The sequence below is a fragment of the Myotis daubentonii genome, chromosome X, assembly GCF_963259705.1.
Source record: "Myotis daubentonii chromosome X, mMyoDau2.1, whole genome shotgun sequence".
Classification (NCBI taxonomy): Eukaryota; Metazoa; Chordata; class Mammalia; order Chiroptera; family Vespertilionidae; genus Myotis; species Myotis daubentonii.
The window spans coordinates 87035652-87056123 of NC_081861.1; the positions used below are offsets into that span (position 1 = coordinate 87035652).

The window sequence follows — 20472 nt, forward strand, 5'->3', positions numbered from 1 at the left end:
TGGTCTCTAGTATCCATGAATGAGTGAGATCATGTGGTATTTTTCCTTCATTGACTGGCTTATTTCGCTTAGCATAATGCTCTCCAGTTCCATCCATGCTGTTGTAAGTGGTAAAAGTTCCTTCTTTTTATAGCAACATATAATTCCATTGTGTAGATGTAACACACTTTTTTAATCCATTCATCTGCTGATCAGCACTTAGGTTATTTCCAAATTTTAGCTATTGTAAATTGTGCTGCTATGAACATACAGGTGCATATATCCTTTCTGATTGGTGTTTCTGGGTTTTTGGGATATAGTCCTAGAAGTGGGGTCAAAAGGGAGTTCCATTTTTAACTTTTCAAGGGAACGTCATACTGTCTTCCACAGTGGCTGCACAAGTCTGCATTCCCACCAGAAGTGCAGGTGGGTTCCTTTTTATCCACATCCTGGCCAGCTCTGGTTGTTTGTTGACTTGTTGATGATAGCCATTCTGACAGGTGTGAGATGGTAACTCATTGTTGTTTTGATTTGCATCTCTCGGATGATTAGTGACTTTGAGCATGTTTTCATATGTATCTGCGCCTTCTGTATATCCTTTTTCGAAAAGTGTCTATTTAGATCCTTTGCCCATTTTTTGATTGGATTGTTTATCTTCCTTTTGTTAAGTTGTATGAGTTCTCTGTGAATTTTGGAGATTAAACTCTTATCTGAAATATCATTGGCAAATATGCAGTGGGCTTTCTTGTTGTTTTGTTGGATGGTTTCTTTTGCTGTGCTTTTTATTTTGATGTAGTCCCATTTGTTTATTTTCTCCTTACTCTCCATTGCCCTAGGAGCTGTGTTTATAGATATTGCTATGACATATGTCTGATATTTTCCTGCCTATGGAGTCTTGTAGAATTTTTATGGTTTCCCGTCTTACATTTAAGTCATTTAGCCATTTGAGATTGTTTTGGTGTATGGTGTAAGTTGGTGATCTAGTTTCATTTTTTTGCATGTATCTGACAAAATTTCCCAGCATCATTTATTGAAGAGACTGTCTTGACTCCATTGTATGCTCTTGCCTCCTTTGTCAAATATTAATTGAGCATAATGGCTTGGGTCGAATTCTGGGTTCTCTGTTCAGTTTTATTGGTCTGTATGTCTGTTCTTGTGCCAGTACCAGGCAGTTTTAAGAACGGTGGCTTGGTAATATAGCTTGATATCTGGTATTGTGATCCCTCCGACTTTGTTTTTCCTTCTCAAGATTGCTGCAGCTATTCTGGATCATTTGTTATTCCAGATGAATTTTGGAGAGTTTGTTCTAGATCTTTGAAATATGCCATTGGTATTTTAATGGGGATTGCATTGAATCTGTGGATTGCTTTGGGTAACATGGACATTTTAATGATGTTGATTCTACCAATCCATGAACATTGTATATTCTTCCATTTGTTTATGTCTTCCTCTATCTCTTTTTTCAATGTCCTGTAGTTTTCTGAATACAGGTCTTTTACATCCTTAGTTAAATTTATTCCTCAGTATCTTAATTTTTTTGGTGCAATGGTAAATGGAATTTTTTAAAATTTCTCTTTCTGTGAGTTCATTATTGGTGTATAAAAAGGCCATAGATTTCTGGGTGTTAATTTTGTATCCTGCTACATTGCCAAATTCATTTATTAGGTCGAGTAGTTTTTTGATGGAGTCTTATGGGATTTCTATGTATAGTATCATGTCATCTGTGAATAAGGACAGTTTCACTTCTTCTTTTACAATTTGGTTGCCCTTTATTTCTTCTTCTTTTCTGATTGCTATGGCTAGCACTTCCAGTACTATATTGAACAGGAGTGGTGATAGTGGGCATCCTTGCCTTGATCCTGTTCTTAGAGGAAATGAGTTTAATTTTTGCCTATTGAGTATGCTATTGGCTGTAGGTTTGTCATATATGGCTTGTATTATGTTTGCGTATGATCCCTCTATTTCCACTTTGCTGAGAGTTTTTATCAAGAACGGGTGTTGGATTTTGTCAAATGCTTTTTCTGCATCAATTGATATGATTATGTGATTTTTGTCTCTCAGTTTGTTTATGTGAGGTATCACGTTTATTGATTTGCAGATATTGTACCATCTATGCATCCCCAGAATAAATCCCACTTGATCATGGTGTATGATCTTTTTAATGTAATGTTGAATCCGATTTGATAGAATTTTGTTGAGGATTTTAGCATGTATGTTCATCAAGGATATTGGCCTGTAGTTCTCTTTCTTTATGGGATCTTTATCTGGTTTTGGGATTAGAGTAATGCTGGCTTCATAGAAAGAGCTTGGAAGTGTGCCTTCCTCTTGAATTTTTTGGAATAGTCTTTGGAGGATAGGTTTTATTTCTTCTTTGAATACTTGGTAGAACTCACATGTGAAGCCATCAGGACAAGGGCTTTTGTTTGCTGGAAGATTTTTGATCCCTGCTTCAATTTCTTTGGTAGTTATTGGCCTATTCAGGTTTTTTGGTTCTTACTGATTGAGTTTTGGGAGCTTGTATTTTTCTAGGAATATGTCCATTTCATCTAGGTTGTCCGTTTTTTTGGAATAGAGTTCATGGTATTTTTAAATAAACGTTTGTATTTCTGTGGGATCAGCTGTTACTTCACCTCTTTCATTTCTGATTTTGTTTATTTGGGTCCTCTCTCTTTGATTCTTGGTGAGCCTGGCTAGAGGTTCATCAATCTCATTTATCCTTTCAACTAGCTCTTGATTTTGTTGATGTTTTGTGTGTTTTTTGTTGTTGTTTTTTTGGTCTCTATGTCATTTATTTCTGCTCTGTTCTTTATTATTTCCTTCCTTCTGCTTATGCTGGCTTTTCTTGTTGCTCTCTTTCTAACTCCTTGAGTTGTAGCATTAGAAAATTTATTGCCATTTTTCTTATTTTTCATGGTAGGCCTGTAGAGCTATGAACTTCCCTCTCAAGACTGCTTTCACTGTGTCCCATAGATTTCAGATTGTTGTGTGTTCACTGTCATTTGTTGCCATGATGTTTATATTTCTTCTTTGATCTCTTTGGTAACCCAATTAAGATTTAATAGCATGCTATTTATCTTCCAGTTGTTTCATTTTGTATTGATTGTTTTTATTGTAGTTGATTTCTAATTTTATGCCATTGTGATCTCAGAAAATGCTTGATATGATTTCTATCAACTTGAATTTGAATATACTTTGTCTGTGTCCCAATATGTGGTCTATATTTGAAAATGACCCATGTGCACTTGAGAAGAATGTATATTCTGTGGCTTTGGGATGAAATGTTCTGAAGATGTCAATTAATACCATCTGATCTAGTGAGTCATTTAGGATTGATGTTTCTTTGCTATTTTTTGTTTAGAGGAATTGTCCAGTGGGGTTAGTGGGGTATTAAATTCCCTACTATGACTGTATTGCTGGCAGTCTCTCCCTTGGTATCCTCCAGAAGTTTTTTTTTTTAATGTCTTTGGGTGCTCCTGTATTGGGTGCGTATATGTTTACCAGAGTTACATCTTCTTGTTGAATTGTTCCCTTTAGTATTATGAAATGTCCTTCCTTATCTCTTGTTAAGGCCTACACTTTGAGGTCTAATTTGTCAGATATAAGTATTGCTACCCCAGCTTTTTTTAAATTTCCCTTTGCCTCAAAAAACATTTTCCATCCTTTCACTAGCAGTCTTTGTGAGTCCTTTGTTCTGAGGTAGGTCTCCTGCAGATAGCAGATATATGGGTCATGTTTTCTTATCCACTCAGCTATCCTGTGTTTCTTGTTTTGGACATTTAATCTGTTTGCATTTAAAGTTATTATTGATACCATTTTTATTCTTTTTTTTATTTTTTTATTCCTTAAAGTATTACAAAGAATATTACATTTGTCTCTTTTTTCCCCCCCGTCCTTGACAATCCCCTGGCCTCCCCTACCCCCCAGTGTCTTATGTCCATTGGTTATGCTTATATGCATGCATACAAGTCCTTTGGTTGATCTCTTAGCCACCCTCCTCTTGCCCTCCCACCCTCCCCGGCCTTCCTGCTGTAGTTTGACAGTCTGTTTGAGGCAGCTCTGCCTCTGTATCTATTTTTGTTCATAAGTTTATAATGGTCTTTATTATCCAGAAATGAGTGAGATCATGTGGTATTTATCCTTCATTGACTGGCTTATTTCACTTAGCATAATGCTCTCCAGTTCCATCCATGCTGTTGCAAATGGTAAGAGTTCCTTCTTTTTTACAGCAGCATAGTATTCCATCGTGTAGATGTACCACAGTTTTCTAATCCATTCATCTACAGATGGACACTTAGGCTGTTTCCAGATCTTAGCTATGGTGAATTTTGCTGCTATGAACATAGGGGTGCATATATACTTTCTGACTGGTGCAGCCACTATGGAAGACAGTATGGAGTTTCTGGTTTCCTGGGATATATTCCTAGAAGTGGGATCACAGGGTCAAATGGGAGTTCTATTTGTAGTTTTTTGAGGAAACTCCATACTGTCTTCCATAGTGGCTGCACCAGTCTGCATTCCCACCAGCAGTCCACAAGTGTTCCTTTTTCTCCACATCCTCTCCAGCACTTGTCGTTTGTTGATTTGTTGATGATAGCCAGTCTGACAGGTGTGAGATGGTACCTCATTGTTGTTTTGATTTGCATCTCTTGGATGATTAGTGACTTTGAGCATGTTTTCATATGTCTCTTGGCTTTCTGAATGTCCTCTTTTGAAAGGTGTCTATTTAGATCCTTTGCCCATTTTTTGATTGGATTGTTTATCTTCCTTTTGTTAAGTTGTATGAGTTCCCTATGAATTTTGGAGATTAGGCCCTTATCAGATATGACATTGGCAAATATGTTTTCCCACGCAGTGGGTTTTCTCGTTGTTTTGTTGATGGTTTCTTTTGCTGTGCAGAAGCTTTTTATTTTGATGTAGTCCCATTTGTTCATTTTCTCTTTAGTTTCCAATGCCCTAGGAGCTGTATCGGTGAAGAAATTGCTTCGGCATATGTCTGAGGTTTTGTTGCCTTTGGATTCTTCTAGTATTTGTATGGTTTCCCGTCGTATATTTAAGTCCTTTATCCATTTTGAGTTTATTTTTGTGTATGATGTAAGTTGGTGGTCTAGTTTCATTTTCTTGCATGTGTCTGTCCAATTTTCCCAACACCATTTATTGAGGAGACTATCTTGACTCCAATGTATGTTCTTGCCTCCTTTGTCAAATATTAATTGAGCGTATTGGTTGGGGCTGATTTCTGGGCTCTCTATTCTATTCCATTGATCTATATGTCTGTTCTTGTGCCAGTACCAGGCAGTTTTGAGAACAGTGGCTTTGTAATACAGCTTGATATCTGGTATTGAGTTCCCACCTACTTTGTTCTTTCTCAGGATTGCTGCAGCTATTCGGGGTCGTTTTTTATTCCAGATGAATTTTTGGAGAGTACGTTCTAGATCTGTGAAATATGCCATTGGTATTTTAATGGGAAGTGCGTTGAATTTATAGATTGCTTTGGGCAGTATGGACATTTTAATGATGTTGATTCTACCAATCCAAGAACATGGTATGTTCTTCCATCTGTTTATGTCTTCCTCTATCTCTTTTTTCAACGTCCTGTAGTTTTCTGAGAAGAGGTCTTTTTCCACTTTAGTTAAGTTTATTCATAGGTAGGTTAATTTCTTTGGTGCGATGGTAAATGGGATTGCTTTTTTAGTCTCTCTTTCTGCACATTCACTATTGGTGTATAGAAATGCCATAGATTTCTTGGCGTTAATTTTGTATCCTGCTACATTGCCGAATTCTTTTATGAAGTCTAATAGTTTATTGATGGAGTCTTTAGGGTTTTTTAAGTATAATATCATGTCATCTGCAAATAAGGACAGTTTTACTTCCTCTTTCCAATTTGGATGCCTTTTATTTCTTCTTCTTGTCTAATTGCAATGGCTAATACATCCAGTACTATGTTGAACAGGAGTGGTGAGAGTGGGCATCCCTGTCTTGTTCCTGTTCTTAGGGGAAATGGTGTTAGCTTTTGTCCATTGAGTATGATGTTGGCTGTGGGTTTGTCATATATGGCTTTTATTATGTTGAGGTATGATCCTTCAATTCCCACCTTGCTGAGAGTTTTTATCAAAAATGGGTGTTGAATTTTGTCAAACGCTTTTTCTTCGTCAATTGATATGACTATGTGGTTTTTTTCTTTCAATTTGTTTATGTGATGTATCACGTTTATTGATTTGCGGATATTGTACCATCCTTGCATCCCTGGGATAAATCCTGCTTGGTTGTGGTGTATGATCTTTCTGATGTACTGCTGGATCCGATTTCGTAACATTTTGTTGAGGATTTTGGCATCTATGTTCATGAGGGATATTGATTGGCCTGTAATTCTCTTTCATTGTGTTGTCTTTACCTGGTTTTGGTATTAGGGTGATGCTGGCTTCATAGAATGAGCTTGGAAGTGTTCCTTCCTCTTGGATTTTTTGTAGTAGTCTGAGGAGGATAGGTTTTAGTTCTTCCTTGAATATTTGGTAAAACTCCCTGTGAAGCCATCTGGTCCTGGGCTTTTGTTTGCTGGAAGCTTTTTGATGACTGCTTCAATTTCTTCCATAGTTATTGGACTATTGAGATTTTTAGATTCTTCCTGATTAAGTTTTGGAATGTTGTATTTTTCTAGGAATATGTCCATTTCCTCCAGGTTGTCTAGTTTGTTGGAGTAGAGCTGTCCATAGTATTTTTTAACAATCATTCGTATTTCTGTGGGATTTGTTGTTATTTCGCCTCTATCATTTCTGATTTTGTTGATTTGTGTCCTTTCTCTTTGCTTCTTGGTGAGTCTGGCTAGAGGTTTGTCAATCTTGTTTATCCTTGCAAAAAACCAGCTCTTTGTTTCATTGATTTTCTGTATTGTTTTTTTGGTCTCAATGTCATTTATTTCTGCTCTAATCTTTATTATCTCCTTCCTTCTGCTCACTCTGGGGTTTTCTTGTTTCTCTCTTTCTAATTCTTTGAGCTGTAGATTTAGATGATTTACTACCATTTTTTCTTGTTTGTTGAGATAGGCCTGTAGAGCTATAAACTTTCCTCTCAGGACTGCTTTCATTGCATCCCAAAGGTTTTGGATTGTTGTGTTTTCATTGTCATTAGTTTCCAGGATGTTTTTAATTTCTTCTTTGATCTCATTGGTAACCCAATCAATATTTAATAACGTGCTATTCAGCTTCCAAGTGTTTGAGTATTTTGAGTTGTTTTTGTTGTAGTTTATTTCTAGTATTATATCCTTGTGGTCTGAGAAGATGCTTGGTATGATTTCAGTCTTCTTGAATTTGGGGAGACTTTGTTTGTGACCCAATATGTGGTCTATTTTTGAAGATGTCCCATGAGCACTTGAGAAGAACGTATATTTTGTGGCTTTGGGGTGAAGTGTTCTGAAGATGTCAATTAAGTCCATCTGATCTAGTGAGTCATTTAGGATTGCTGTTTCTTTGCTGAGTTTTTGTCTAGCGGATTTATCCAGTGATGTCAGTGGTGTATTAAAGTCCCCTACTATGATTGTATTGTTGTCTATCTCTCCCCTGATATCTTCCAGGAGTTTTCTTATGTATGTGGGTACTCCTGCATTGGGTGCATATATGTTTATCTGGGTTATATCCTCTTGTTGTATTGATCCCTTTAGTATTATGAAGTCGGCTTTGTTACCTCTTGTTATGGCCTTCACTTTGAGGTCTATTTTGTCTGATATAAGTATTGCTACCCCAGCTTTTTTTTCATTTCCATTTGCCTGAAAGATATTTTTCCATCCCGTCACTTTCAGTCTGTGTGAGTCCCTTCTAATGAGGTGGGTCTCTTGTAGACAGCAAATATATGGGTCATGTTTTTTTATCCATTCAGCCACTCGATGTCTTTTGATTGGACCATTTAGTCCATTCACGTTTAATGTTATTATTGAAAGGTACTTGTTTGTAGCCATTTCTATTTTTGTGTGTGGCTGTTTTCTTTCTGGGCTTTTTAGTTCTTCTTTTTACACCAGTCCCTTTCGCATTTCTCGCATTGCTTGCTTGGTGGTGATAAACTCTCTTAGCCTTTTTTTGTCTGTGAAGCTTCTTATTACCCTTCAATTTTGAATGATAGCCTTGCTGGATAGAGTATTCTTGGATTCAGTCCTTTGCTTTGCATCACTTTGTCAATTTCTGTCCGTTCTTTTCTGGCCTGATTTGTTTCTGTTGAGAAATAATTTGATAATCTGATGGGGGATCCTTTGTAGGTAACTCTCTGTTTCTCTCTTGTAGCCTTGAAGATTCTGTCTTTGTCTTGTACATTTGCCATCGTTATTGTGACGTGTCTTGGTGTGGTTCTTTTGGGGTTCATCTTACCTGGGACTCTCTGTACTTGTGTAACTTTTTTCTTCCCCATATCAGGGAAATTTTCTGACATTATTTCTTCAAATAGATTTCCTAATCCTTGCTGCTCTTCTTGTCCTTCTTGCAGCCCTATTATGCCTATGTTACTTCGTTTCATGTTGTCCCGAAGCTCCCTTAGACTCTCTTCCTGCTTTTTAATTTTTTTCTCCAGTTGCTGTTCAGATTGAGCTTGTTTCTCTGCCTTATCTTCTAATTCACTAATTCGGTCCTCTGCTTCTTCTAGTCTGCTGTTGAAACTTTCCATGGTGTTTTTGATTGTAGCTATCTCACTTTTCATTTCTTCCTGATTCTTGCATAGGTTGTTGATTTTCTCATCCATCCGGTGAATGAATTGTACAACCATTATTCTGAATTCTTTTTCTGTCATGTTGCATGCTTCAACTTCATTAATGTCCTTTCTTGGTGACGCCTCATTGTCTTTCCTCTGGGTGTTGTTTCGTCTCTTCATTCTGATTATCTCCTGATGGTTCAAAGGTTGAGTTGCGTGGGCCTGGGCCGTGTGCAGTGGTAGCCTCCCACCACCGTAGTGTCACTGAAGAGCTCTGACACTAAGATGTGTGGTTGTTGTAGGTTGTTGGGAACCAAGCTCGCTCAGAGTCAGTGTTGTCAGCGCTCAATGTGGCCTCGTACGCGCCCTTAGAATCAGGGAAGTTGCCTGCATCATGCTGAAACAGAGACCCCCCTGAAGCGTGTTGAAAACCAGAGCCCCCTAGCGTGCGCCAGGAGTCAGAGTTTCCCAGAATCCAGTATCAGAGTCTCTGTTGCTTCGCGCGACCTTGCCTAGAGAATCAGGGTCCCTGTGTGCCCTTGCCCCAGGAATTGGAGTCACTGGCTCTTAGTATGAATGCACAGGAAATCAGGATCTCAGGCGCAGGTGAAAAGAAACACAGTCCAGTCACTGGTGCTTGGTGCTGCCTCCTGCCCAGAGAATCGGGGGCCCTGGGCCTGTGATAAGCAGGACAAATTCCCTGTGTTCACGCGATTGCTCCCAGCCCAGCGCTCCGAAGCCGGCAGTGCGCGTAGGCTCAGTTCCTGGGGTTCGCGTTTGCTCCTAGCCCGGGCTCAGAAGCCCCCAGTGCGTGTAGGATCAGTTCCTGGGGTTCACGCCCTTGCTCCCAGCCCAGGACTCCTGAACCCGGCCTTACGCGGGATCAGTTCCAAGGTGCTCGCGCAATTCTAGGCTAAAGGTCCTAGAGCGCTGAGGCCCTGGCAAGGGGTGAGTCTATCAGTTAGTTACTCTGGCGCTGCCTGCAAGCCTGTGGGAAGGGGGGATGGGCTCTGTTACTCACGGATCTGCTGTGGGAATTTCTGAACTTTTGGTGTCCACAGGTCTGTAGCTGTGGTCACAGGTCTCTGTCCACAGTGGCTGCAGGGTCCTGGTATCCGTCTGAGATCAGACTGGGTGGTGCTGAGGCCAGGATCATATTCTCAAGCAGCTCTGTTTCCCAAGATGGCGTGGTCGCCGTTCCTGTGCTTGCCGCCCAGGAGTGTCCGCACAGGGAGCGGGACTCCACCGCCTAAGACTGCCCGGTTTAGCAGCCCCTTAGAAGACCTGCAGAATCTAACTGTCCCTAGCTCATACACACACACCCACATGCGTTCACACACTCCTCTTTCACTTCCTTGCGCTCTCACACTCTCTCCCTCCCTACCTTCCTGCTGGTCGCCATTTTGGTAGCCTGTCCCATTTTTATTCTTTATGCCTGTTTTCCTTCTTATTTCTTCTTTTTACAGCAGACCCTTTAGCATTTTTTTGCATTGCTGGTTTGGTATTAAGAAACTCCCTTAGTCCTTTTTCGTCTGTGATACTCCTTATTTCACCCTCAACTATGATTGATAGCCTTGTTGGCTACAGTATTCTTGGATTCAGACCCTTCCTTTGCATGACTTTGTATATTTCATTCCATTTCCTTCTTGCCTGATGTGTTTCTGTTGAGAAATCAATCGATAGTCTGAAGGGAGAGCCCTTGTAGGTAACTCTCTGTCTCTCTCTGGCAGCCTTTAATATTCTTACTTTGTTGTTGGTGTTTGCCTATTTAATTATAATTTGTCTTGGTGCCAGTCTTTTGGGTTTCACCTGGTTTGGGACTCTGTGAGCTTCTTGGACTTGTGTGAGTTTTTTCTTCCCAATATCAGGGAAGTTTTCTGTCATTATTCCTTCAAACAGGTTTTCTAGTCCTTGCTCACTTTCCTCTCCTTCTGGCACTCCCAATATGTGGATGTTGTTTCATTTCATGTTGTCCCAAAGTTCCATTGGGCTCACCTCCTGTTTTTTAAGTTTTTTTTCTAGATGCTGCTCTGCTTGTGTATTTTTTCCTACCTTGTCTTCTAGCTCACTGATTTGGTCCTTCACTTCTTCTAGTATAATGTTGATGCTTTCTATTGAGTTCTTTGTTACAGCGATGTCATTTTTCATTTCTTTTTGGTTCTTCTTTATTTCCTCTTGGTTCTTACACACACTGTTGAATTTGTCCTCCATCCTTTTCAGTGACCTTATAACCATTGTTCCTACATATTTCTTGCCTCCATTTCATTTACTTCTTCTTCTTCTTCTTTTTTTTTTGTGTGATTCCTCCTTTTCTTTCATATGTGGGCTATTTCTTTGTCTCTCATGATCGCTCCTCTCAGGATGTCTGGTTATGTAGCTCTCTCTCTCCTGCATTTACTTAAAGGCACAAAATACAACACAACAAGACACAACGCACAGGGCACCATACACAAATTTATTTACGATACTAATAACCCCAAATAAAGGTGACCACTAGAGAAAATTGAATTAGGATATAGAAAAGAGTGTAAAAATGATATTAAGGAAAGGAAAAAATGTAAGAGAGAAAAGAAAGAGAAGAAAAAAGTGGGGGGAAAAATTACATGTATATGGGGCGAAAACTCCAATAAACAACAACTAATCCAAAAAATGCGAACAACAAACACCCAAACAACAAGCACCCCGATGAATCTGAGGAGGCAGAGCTTATTTCCAGAAGGTAAGGTTAAGGAATTAAATGGATGGGGAAATGGCCACAATTCAATATAGAGGAGGCAGAAAGAGAATGAGTGTATAAGAAGAAATATAAAGAACAAAATACAAAAAAGGAAAAAGATATATATATATATATTAAAAATATATATAAAAGAAAATTTATGTATATGTATATAAAATTTCCCCTTTCCTTAACCTATCTATGTATGCATTCATCTACTATTATAAAACGAGAATAGAGTGTACATAGGCCTGAGTTGGTGATTGGAATTAATTAAGCTATTAGTAGAAGAGAACAAGTGAGGAGAGGAAAAACAGAAGCAAAAAAAGAAGAAGAAACACAAACTAACAAAAAAAACAAACAACAACAACAAGGAAGAAAGGAAAAGAAAAAAAGAAAGAAAAAATTGTATAATGAAGAAAGAGAAGAGATAAGTGTGCATGGACTTGGAGTAGAGGAGAGGAAATTAGATATATGAGTAAGATAATTTTTAATGGAGTAAAAAGAAAGGATAGAGAAAAACCAAAGCAGGAACAGGGTAAGAGAAACAGTATGTAAATGGGGAACAGTGTGGAAGAGAGTGTCAGCATAAAGGAAAAATTGAGATAGAGTAAAATAATGCTAAAAGAAAAATAAAAATAGAATGTATATCACTAATCCCAAAATTAAATAAAGAAAAAATAAAATAAAACTTTTAAAAAGGTAAAATAACAGTAGTAATAATAATCAAAAATAGAAATGTAATGATAAAAAAGTAAAATCAAGTGAGAAAAGAAAAAAATTAGTTTCTTAAGTAAAAGATAAAAAATAAAAAATTAACTAGTGAAGGTCATTCACTTCTTCTACTGTTCTGCTTGGCAAATCTGTTTCATGTCAGGTGGTCGGCACAGTATTTGAGTTCCCTGAGATCCACTGCTCCTCTGTGTCATAAGCCACCATCCTGTTTTCAATCAGACAGATCTCTCTGCTCACTTTGTTTCTCCTTGCTTTCAGTTGAATTTACACAAGAGTCAATTTCTGACACAACCCCTGGGTGGCAGTGTTTCTGTATTAATATCTGGAATTAAAAGGCCCCCATACCCAGTGTTTAGATTGTTTTTTCCCTGCCGCACTGGATTCTGGGTTGGGATGGACTGTCTCAGAGTTTGTTTCCTGCTTGTCTCTCCCCACTCTTCCCCAGTTTCCACAGAAACAACTTTCTCCTGCAGTGTCGATGAGTGTTTTTAATTGGAAGATCCTATATGCTGGACTTAACAAGCAAAAGTAAGGAGGTAAAAAATTAAAAAGAGACAGGAAGCACGCAGACTCATGTCTTTTTCCCTGGCACTGCGCAGCCAGTATAGTACTTCAGGCTGCCTTTCTGGGCCCAGCCCATCTGTGGACTAATATCTAGAGTCCCCTTCTGCCAGCCGCCCTGTGGACCCCTTCCACATTCAAGGGCTACACTGACCCCAATGACTGCGGATTTTGTGGGGTGCAGTCTTCCTCTGAGACTCTAGTCCCTGCTGTAAGTGTTTCTCCCTCCACCCTGGATCCCAGATCTCACTTTTCTCTAGGTGATATCTGACTTTTTCATCCATGGATTGCCTCACCAGCTGTGTTTAATTCACCAATTCCAGGTGGGTGTTGTTTGATTCAACTGTTCCTTGTATCTGCTCTGTGAGAAGGCACCGGGCCCGTCTGCATATTCGGTGTCGCTTTGTCTCCCCCTGGACAGACTTCTTATGCGCCCGCAGTTGGGGAGGCTGGAGTCCCCATGTTGTGGGTTCACAGCTAAGGCAGCTGGTCCCTGGGCATTGTGGTTGTAGGATCCCAGCAGATATCCGAGGTCTCCCCAGTTGAAGGTAATGCTGGGCTTCTGATCACAGTCGGTCTCCCCTTCAAGATGACGCAGTCTCTGTGGCAGAGCCGGCCTCTCCAGGAGAGATTTCAGCAGCAGTAGAGGCTTCCCGGCCAGGGGAGCCTAGTCTGCCAGTCCCCAACAGTCCTATGGAATGTAGCTGTCCCTCACTCACAAATACAGACACTCCCTGCACGTCCACACACTCTCCTTTTGTTCTCTCACTCACACACTATCTTGCAGCCTGCTGTCCCATTGACAGCCATCTTGGCTGTTTCAGATATTCAATAAATAATTATTAAACTCGTGGTATTCCATATTATTTAATTCCATTCAAAATGCTATGAGATTCTTTCAGGGACTATTTGAAAGATATTTATGACCTGCAAATATAAATGAGACATGGTTGTTTCCTTTTAATTGAGGTGCAGATTTATCTATATTACAAACTAAAAAACAAGTTTATTAGAGCAGGGAAATTAAAATTAAATGAAGCACAGAAGAGGGTAATCAATGACAGCATCATAGAGGAGATAGAATTTGAGCTGGGCTTTGAAAGAACAGTTAGGATTCTAAGATGTGGAGAAGGCCTTTTAGACAATACCATGAGCAAAGGGACATATAGATGGCTTAGAAGCATATAAAAAGACTCAAACCTTATCTAATATAATAAAAGAGACATGCAAATTGACTGCACCTCCGCCATGCCCCAAGCCACGCCCACCAGCCAATCAGAGTGACTATATGCAAATTAACCCACAAAGATGGCAGCCGGCAGCCACGGAACTGGAGCAAGCAGGAGGCTTGGTTGCCCTGCCGATGGAGGAAGCCAAGCTTCCCGCCTGCCCTGCCTGGCTGTGGCCTCTGCTCAAGGCTACAAAGTTTCAATTGTAGAAGATAAAAAAAATCCCAGATACCTGCTTCCAGCCAGCCTCCACTGGGAGCTTGGGTGGCTGGAGGCCGTGGCCAGCCTGCAAACAGCCATCATCCCCTCACCCAGGCTGGCCACACCCTCATGGGGTGAGGGTCCCCGCTGGGGGGGTTGGCCAGCCTGCAAAGACCCATCAGCCCCTCACCCAGGCTGGCCAGGCACCCCAGTGGGGACCCCCACCCTGAAGGGGCTATGGCCATCCAGCAAACAGCCATCAGCCCCTCACCCAGGCTGGCAAGGCACCCCAGCGGGGACCCCCACCCTGAAGGGGCTTTGGCCAGCCTGAAAACAGCCATCAGCCCCTCACCCAGGCTGGCCATACCCTCATGGGGTGAGGGTCCCCACTGGAGGGCTTGCCCATCCTGTAAACAGCCATCAGCCCCTCACCCAGGCTAGCCAGGCACCCCAGTGGGGACCCTTACCCTGAAGGGGCTGTGACCAACCTGTAAACAGCCATCAGCCACTCACCCAGGCTGGCCAGGCACCCCAGCAGGACCCCCCTCCCTGAACGGTGTGTCCAGCCTGAAAATGGCCCTCAGCCCTCACCCTGGCTGGCCAGGCACCCTAGCGGGACCCCCACCCTGATCCAGGACACCCTTCAGGGCAAACCAGCCGGTCCCCACCCATGCACCAGGCCTCTGTCCTATATAATAAAAGGGTAATATGCAAATTGACCCTAACATCAGAACCCCTGGGAATGACTGGTCACTATGACACACACTGACCACCAGGGGGCAGACTCTCAATGCAGTAGCTGCCCCCTGGTTTTCAGTGCGCTCCCACAGGGGGAGCTCTGCTCAGCCACAAGCCAGGCTGATGGCTGCCAGTACAGTGGTGGTGGTGGGAGCCTCTCCCGCCTCCTCAGCAGTGCTAAGAATGTCTGACTGCAGCTTAGGCCTGCTCCCTGCTAGCAAGTAGACATCCCCTGAAGGCTCGCAGGATGCCAGAGCGATGTCTGACTGCCAACTTAGGCCCAATCCCCAGGGGAGCAGGCATAATCCAGCAGGTGGTCATCCCCCAAGGGATCCCAGACTGTGAGAGGGGCACAGGCTGGGCTGAGGGACCCTCCCGAGTGGAAAGATTTTTGTGCACTAGGCCTCTAGTTCATAGTAAAAGAACTTCAAATTAAACACAAAGATTCTATTTCTCATCCATTAGAGAGGCAAAGATTAAAAAAATTATTAAATCAAGTGTTGATGGGGTGTAGGGAACAGGCAGGTAGTGCTGTTTGGTATATAAACTGTGAAACTTTACATAATAACTTGGTGATAATTATCAATATTTAATACACATATGGTGAAGTGTTTATGGAGAAGTATACTGATATTTGCAACTTACTTTGAAATGTATCAAAAATAAGATGGATTGATGGAAGGATAGATATGTGTTGAGAAAATATAGTAAGCCCTGCCCAGTGTGGCTCAGTTCATTTGAGCTTCTTCCCCTACACCAAAAGGTGGCAGGTTCGATTCCCAGTCAGGGCACATACCAAGTTACTGGTTTGATCCCCAGTTGGGGCACACTTGCAAATATCTTCTTCCATTGGGTTTGTTGACTTTTTGTTCTTCCTCCCTCCCTCCCTTCATCCCTCCTTCTCTTCCTCTTCTTCTCTTCTCTCTTACTACAATTTTTTAAAAAAAGAAAAACTATAGTGAAATGTTAATGGTTGAGTCCAGGTCATGTGTATACATGTATGCACTGTAAAATTCTAATTTCTTTTGTTCGTTGAAAAATTTCATAATAACATTTTAGAAAAATTATGTATAAATCTGTGACTCAGCAATTCTAATTCTAAGAATTTACCTTGATATACTGGTACATGTGCACAAAGATATATAAATACACAGATATACATTGCAGCACTGATTGTGATTATAAAAGATTAGAACTTCAATGTCTTTCAATAATGAACTAGTTATATGAGTATCTATTCTATGGAAAGCTGTGTGGCTATTTAAAAGTGAGGCAGATATATTTAAAACTGTCTCCAAGTGATATATGAAAATAGCAAGGTGCAGCATAATCTAGTTCTATTTTTTGTGTAATTTTTATATGTGCATAGTATATCTCTGAAGGATACAGAGGAAACTGATTAGACTTATTTCCTCCAGAGAGGAGATTTGGCAGAGTGGAAGTGATGTGATTCAAGTGGAAGACTTTCACTGTATCCCTGTTGGTATTTCTCTCATTAAAAATAAGAGATGGGGAAGAGAGAGAAGTGTTACTTTTTAAACAAAAATGGATTGTACTGTACATATTGGAAAGCAGTATGGCATTTTGGTAGGATCTTTGTCTCTAAAGTGATGCAGAAGTTGATAATCAATGGAGTCCTATTTATTGGTTACATGACCTTAGGCAAATAACATCTCGAAGCCTCAGAAGTACCCACCTCTTAGGGATGTTGTAAAAATTAAGTAGATAATTCATGCAAAACCCTCCATTGGGTAGAGAGGGTGCTTGTCTATCAGTCATACCTGGGAACAGGACATCTGCCAGAATAGGTGTGTAGACATGGCCACTGAAAGTGTGGGAAGATTTTATATTTATACTAGAGGCCCAGTGCACAAAAATTCATGCACTCGGGGGGAGGGGTCCCTTAGCCCAGCCTGTGCCCTCTCACAGTTCGTTAGCTTTTGGGGGATGTCCAACTGATGGCTTAGTCTGGCTTCCTCTGTGGGAGGCAACTGGCCCCGCCCCCCCCATCGCCCCTCCCCCACCCCCAGTCGTCGCTGCCACCTGGTTGCCATCCCCTCCCTCTGCCCACTGGCACCCGCCTTGCCTGGCCTGGCATCGGCTGCTCACTTCCCCTGCCCTCCACCAACCAGTCATTCTGCCTTTCAGTCAATTTGCATATTAGGCTTTTATTATATAGGATATACTATCTTTGTATAGCTTACATTTAGATCAATTCTCATTATTATTCCAAAAAATATAGTTTTAAGTTTTCCTTAGAATCATAATGTTTATCTACTTCTTGCTCAGTATTTAGGTTCTTTCCAATTCTTTTATGATTTATGTTTTTCCAGGTGCCTAGATTTGTACATTTAAGCACATTATAAATTAGTTACCTATAGAATCAGGAGTCTGAGACTTCCTATTAATACCTACAAATAACAGTTAAAATTCTTCCATGTTAAAATATGCTGGTATCTCACTTAGTTGAAGACTAGCCTATGACTGATCTGTGATATTTTTTAAGAATCAAAGTACCTAAGAAGAGTAGGATTACTTGGGAATAGTAGGGTCATTTAGTCATTATGGCTGCCTGTAAAGCCTATAGTTATTTGTTATTGGTGGAAGTAGGGTGTCCACTGGTGGAAGTAGGGGATCCCTTTCCCCATTAGGTACTGGGGCTCAGGTTCTTGTAACATCATGAGAAAAAGAATTTTCTAAGACTTGCATGGGAGAATGAGTGATTTTTATTTGCGTGGAGTTATATCCCTCCATTTCCAAAGTACCATTTCCCTGAAACCAGTCCTTGAAATGGTGCATCTGGGGCTCCAGCAGAGCGAAAAGCAAAGCCAGTGTCCAGAGTTTCTGTTCCATAATGGAGTTGAGTCCAGTGTAATATCAGGCTAAAGTCCATTCATTAGTCCATTGTGTCTAGGAACCACATGGCTATGGGCCATGTGGACAAGTGCAGAGCCTAAGAGTCCTACAAGCCAGGAGTCAAGTTGCTATTAACAAGGGAGTGTTGCAGAAGACCAAAGAAAACCAAGTGACGCTTTAAAGAAATGGAGGGACACTGTTTAATTACGCCAGCAGACTCAGGGAATAGCTTTCCAAATCTGAGTACTGAAACATGCAGGGGGCTTCTTTTTATATCTCCCTGTGGTCTTTTGTCCCACAAATATGGATTTTTGCTTCTGGTCCTTTTTGTGGGCCTTTCAAGAAGGCCCCCAAGTGTTGGTGGTCTCCAGGCCATATCTGATGATTTGGCCAGGCACCAGCATTAATAACCCTCCCTCCAGGGGCAGTGAACTGTTCACAGTTTTATGGCCTCTGTAACAGGTTCTGTAAGACCAATTTCTGGGAAGGAGGTAATGACTTAATTATAGGTTAGCTTGCTGGCATGGATTCCAAATGCTAGCCCCCAAAATATCAGGGTTACATATGAATTAGCCCTTTTTAGCCTTCTCAGGAGAAAGAGCAAGAGGAATCCCCTTTGTTTAGGAGGTTAAATAAAAAATCTTCCCTTGCTTTCAGTGGCCATGCCTACACACCTATTCTGGCCGATGCCCTGTTCCCAGGTATGACTGACAATCAAGCACCCTCTCTACATCATTTAGACTTTACTGGGCATACCTCTATTCTTTCTTTGTCCAGTCCCTTCCCCCAGGATTTGTGGGGAACAGACCTGGAGAGTGTTAAGCGATAGCTTCCTTGCACAAATGGCATGTCCATATTATCCAGCCTTCCCTTTGCTCCTTTCCTGTTAATTAATCACTGCATTAATTATAACAGTATCACATTGACCAGCTCTATATCTTTATTCTCTTTTTCCTCAGGACTTCATATCATCCACAGCCTAGATGAAGTCAATTTCATCCAGAACCTTGTGTTTTACATTGAAGCTGCATATAAAACTGCAGTAAGTACTCATTTGGTAATGCATTTTAAACATATGGTGATTTTAAAATTCTGGACAACCGATTCTTTCTCTTATAGTTGCACCTCATAGTGAACCAATCTATAAGGCTTCTGGCAGAAATTATCTTCAGTCTCTTTCTAAGCTCTGTCATCTTCTGTTTACCTTCTCCCCAAGGGAGTTACAGAGGCAAGAGAGTCAAGATGCTATGTTTTCATTTCTTTCAAACTGAATATCTGATGGTATGTATTTGGGAGTCTGGGGATAAATTGTAGCCTTATTTTAATGACTTCTGGTTTTAAGCAGGAGCAAGATGGCTAGGGAGTATTATGGGCCAGTTAGCTACTTAGAAATAAAATTTCTATGTGTATAATAGTATCTGTAGACATTGACTCAGTACTTACAGTACAAAATAGTTGTTTTTTCTTATAACTACTATATGAGATAAATTTATATTAAATCATAAAATATTTAACATCTCTTCTCTCAGGGATCACTGTTCTTCATTACATGATGTTCACTGTATTGAAAATGGATGTGTCATAGATAATCCAGTTTTTTAACTTAATTATTTAGTTTTTTAGTTGTTTTTAGTTGTTTTAGGTGGGAGGGTAAATCTGGAACCTGTCACTCTATATTTTCCAGAAGGATAAGTGTAACATAGACATGCTATAACTGGACAATCAATGGGTCCATGTGCTGCATGTTACTACTTGAGTCAATTAAGCAGAGGCAGGATTGAATCATATATGAGCGTTTATTCTGTTAACATAAAAATAACCATCGAAACCTATAAAGAATTTTTCTGAGTTTATTTGAGCCAAACTGTCGACATATGCCAGGAAGCAGAACCTCAATGACTTGAGATAATGCTCTGGAGAATGGCAGGTTACATCTTTATTTATACATTGCAATCAAAGGAAGGGAAATAGGTGGGTTACGTGAAATCCATTAGTGATAGCCTAGAGAGGGAAGAGAAAGCAAAGTGGTTGGGAGGGCGTGAAAGGGGGGAGCCCCTGGGATTGGATATAAAGTAAAATGATAGACACATACTTAGGTGGGTGCAGGAACAATTAACATGATAATAATGAAGGAGTTTGTGGTATGTGTCCTGGTGCCCAGCACATTAGGTTGTGTCCCAAGGAGTCCAGAAAAAGGGAAGTTACAAGTTACCCAGACATTTCAAGTGTATGTTATTATAGATGCAAAAAGACAGATAGGCTCAGTTAAGGTAAAGGTTGACCTTGTCAGTGAAGATATCAGCCTAGGATGTAACTGCCCACCATAACTGCTTTTAGTTAAAGTTTGATTTCAGACCATCCTTTGTGGTTACTTTAGGTCTCTGAGTTTGCAAGACTGCCATGCAGGCCTTCTCTGAGCTTGTCAGGTTAGCATGTGGCCCCTTTCATCCACAATTCCAATACTGCCAACAGTATGGGGAGAGCAGCGGTCATCAACAAAAATCTGCTCTGCACCCCACCATAAGCCAGCTGCTTATATTCGGTAAAAGGACAAAAGATTACATTGGGAAGTAGCCAAAGGGTATGCCAAATGGGCAGTTAACAGGTAAGCAGAGAGCTGGGGATCTTCAAAGGGCTTAGTGATATACAAGGGCTGGAAGTCTTCAAAGGGCTGACAATTCTGGTTCTTCAGCAAAGTTGTTAATTTTTCCATGATAATAGGCAGCTCCAAATGAGGAGGATGGGCTGCATTTCCAGGTGACTTCCCAGGACCCAAGTTCAGCTGCCAGC

General features: G+C 40.8%; 1 protein-coding gene across 6 annotated transcripts in view; it reads left to right on the top strand.

Moving 5' to 3' along the window:
* PHKA1 (phosphorylase kinase regulatory subunit alpha 1) overlaps positions 1-20472 on the top strand; it is a 296474-nt gene that overhangs the window by 75653 nt on the left and 200349 nt on the right. For all 6 annotated transcript variants that reach the window (XM_059679280.1, XM_059679283.1, XM_059679284.1 and 3 more), the window contains one exon: positions 18642-18724. In XM_059679280.1, the coding sequence (XP_059535263.1) occupies positions 18642-18724 (83 nt within the window). The remainder of the gene's footprint in view (positions 1-18641; positions 18725-20472) is intronic.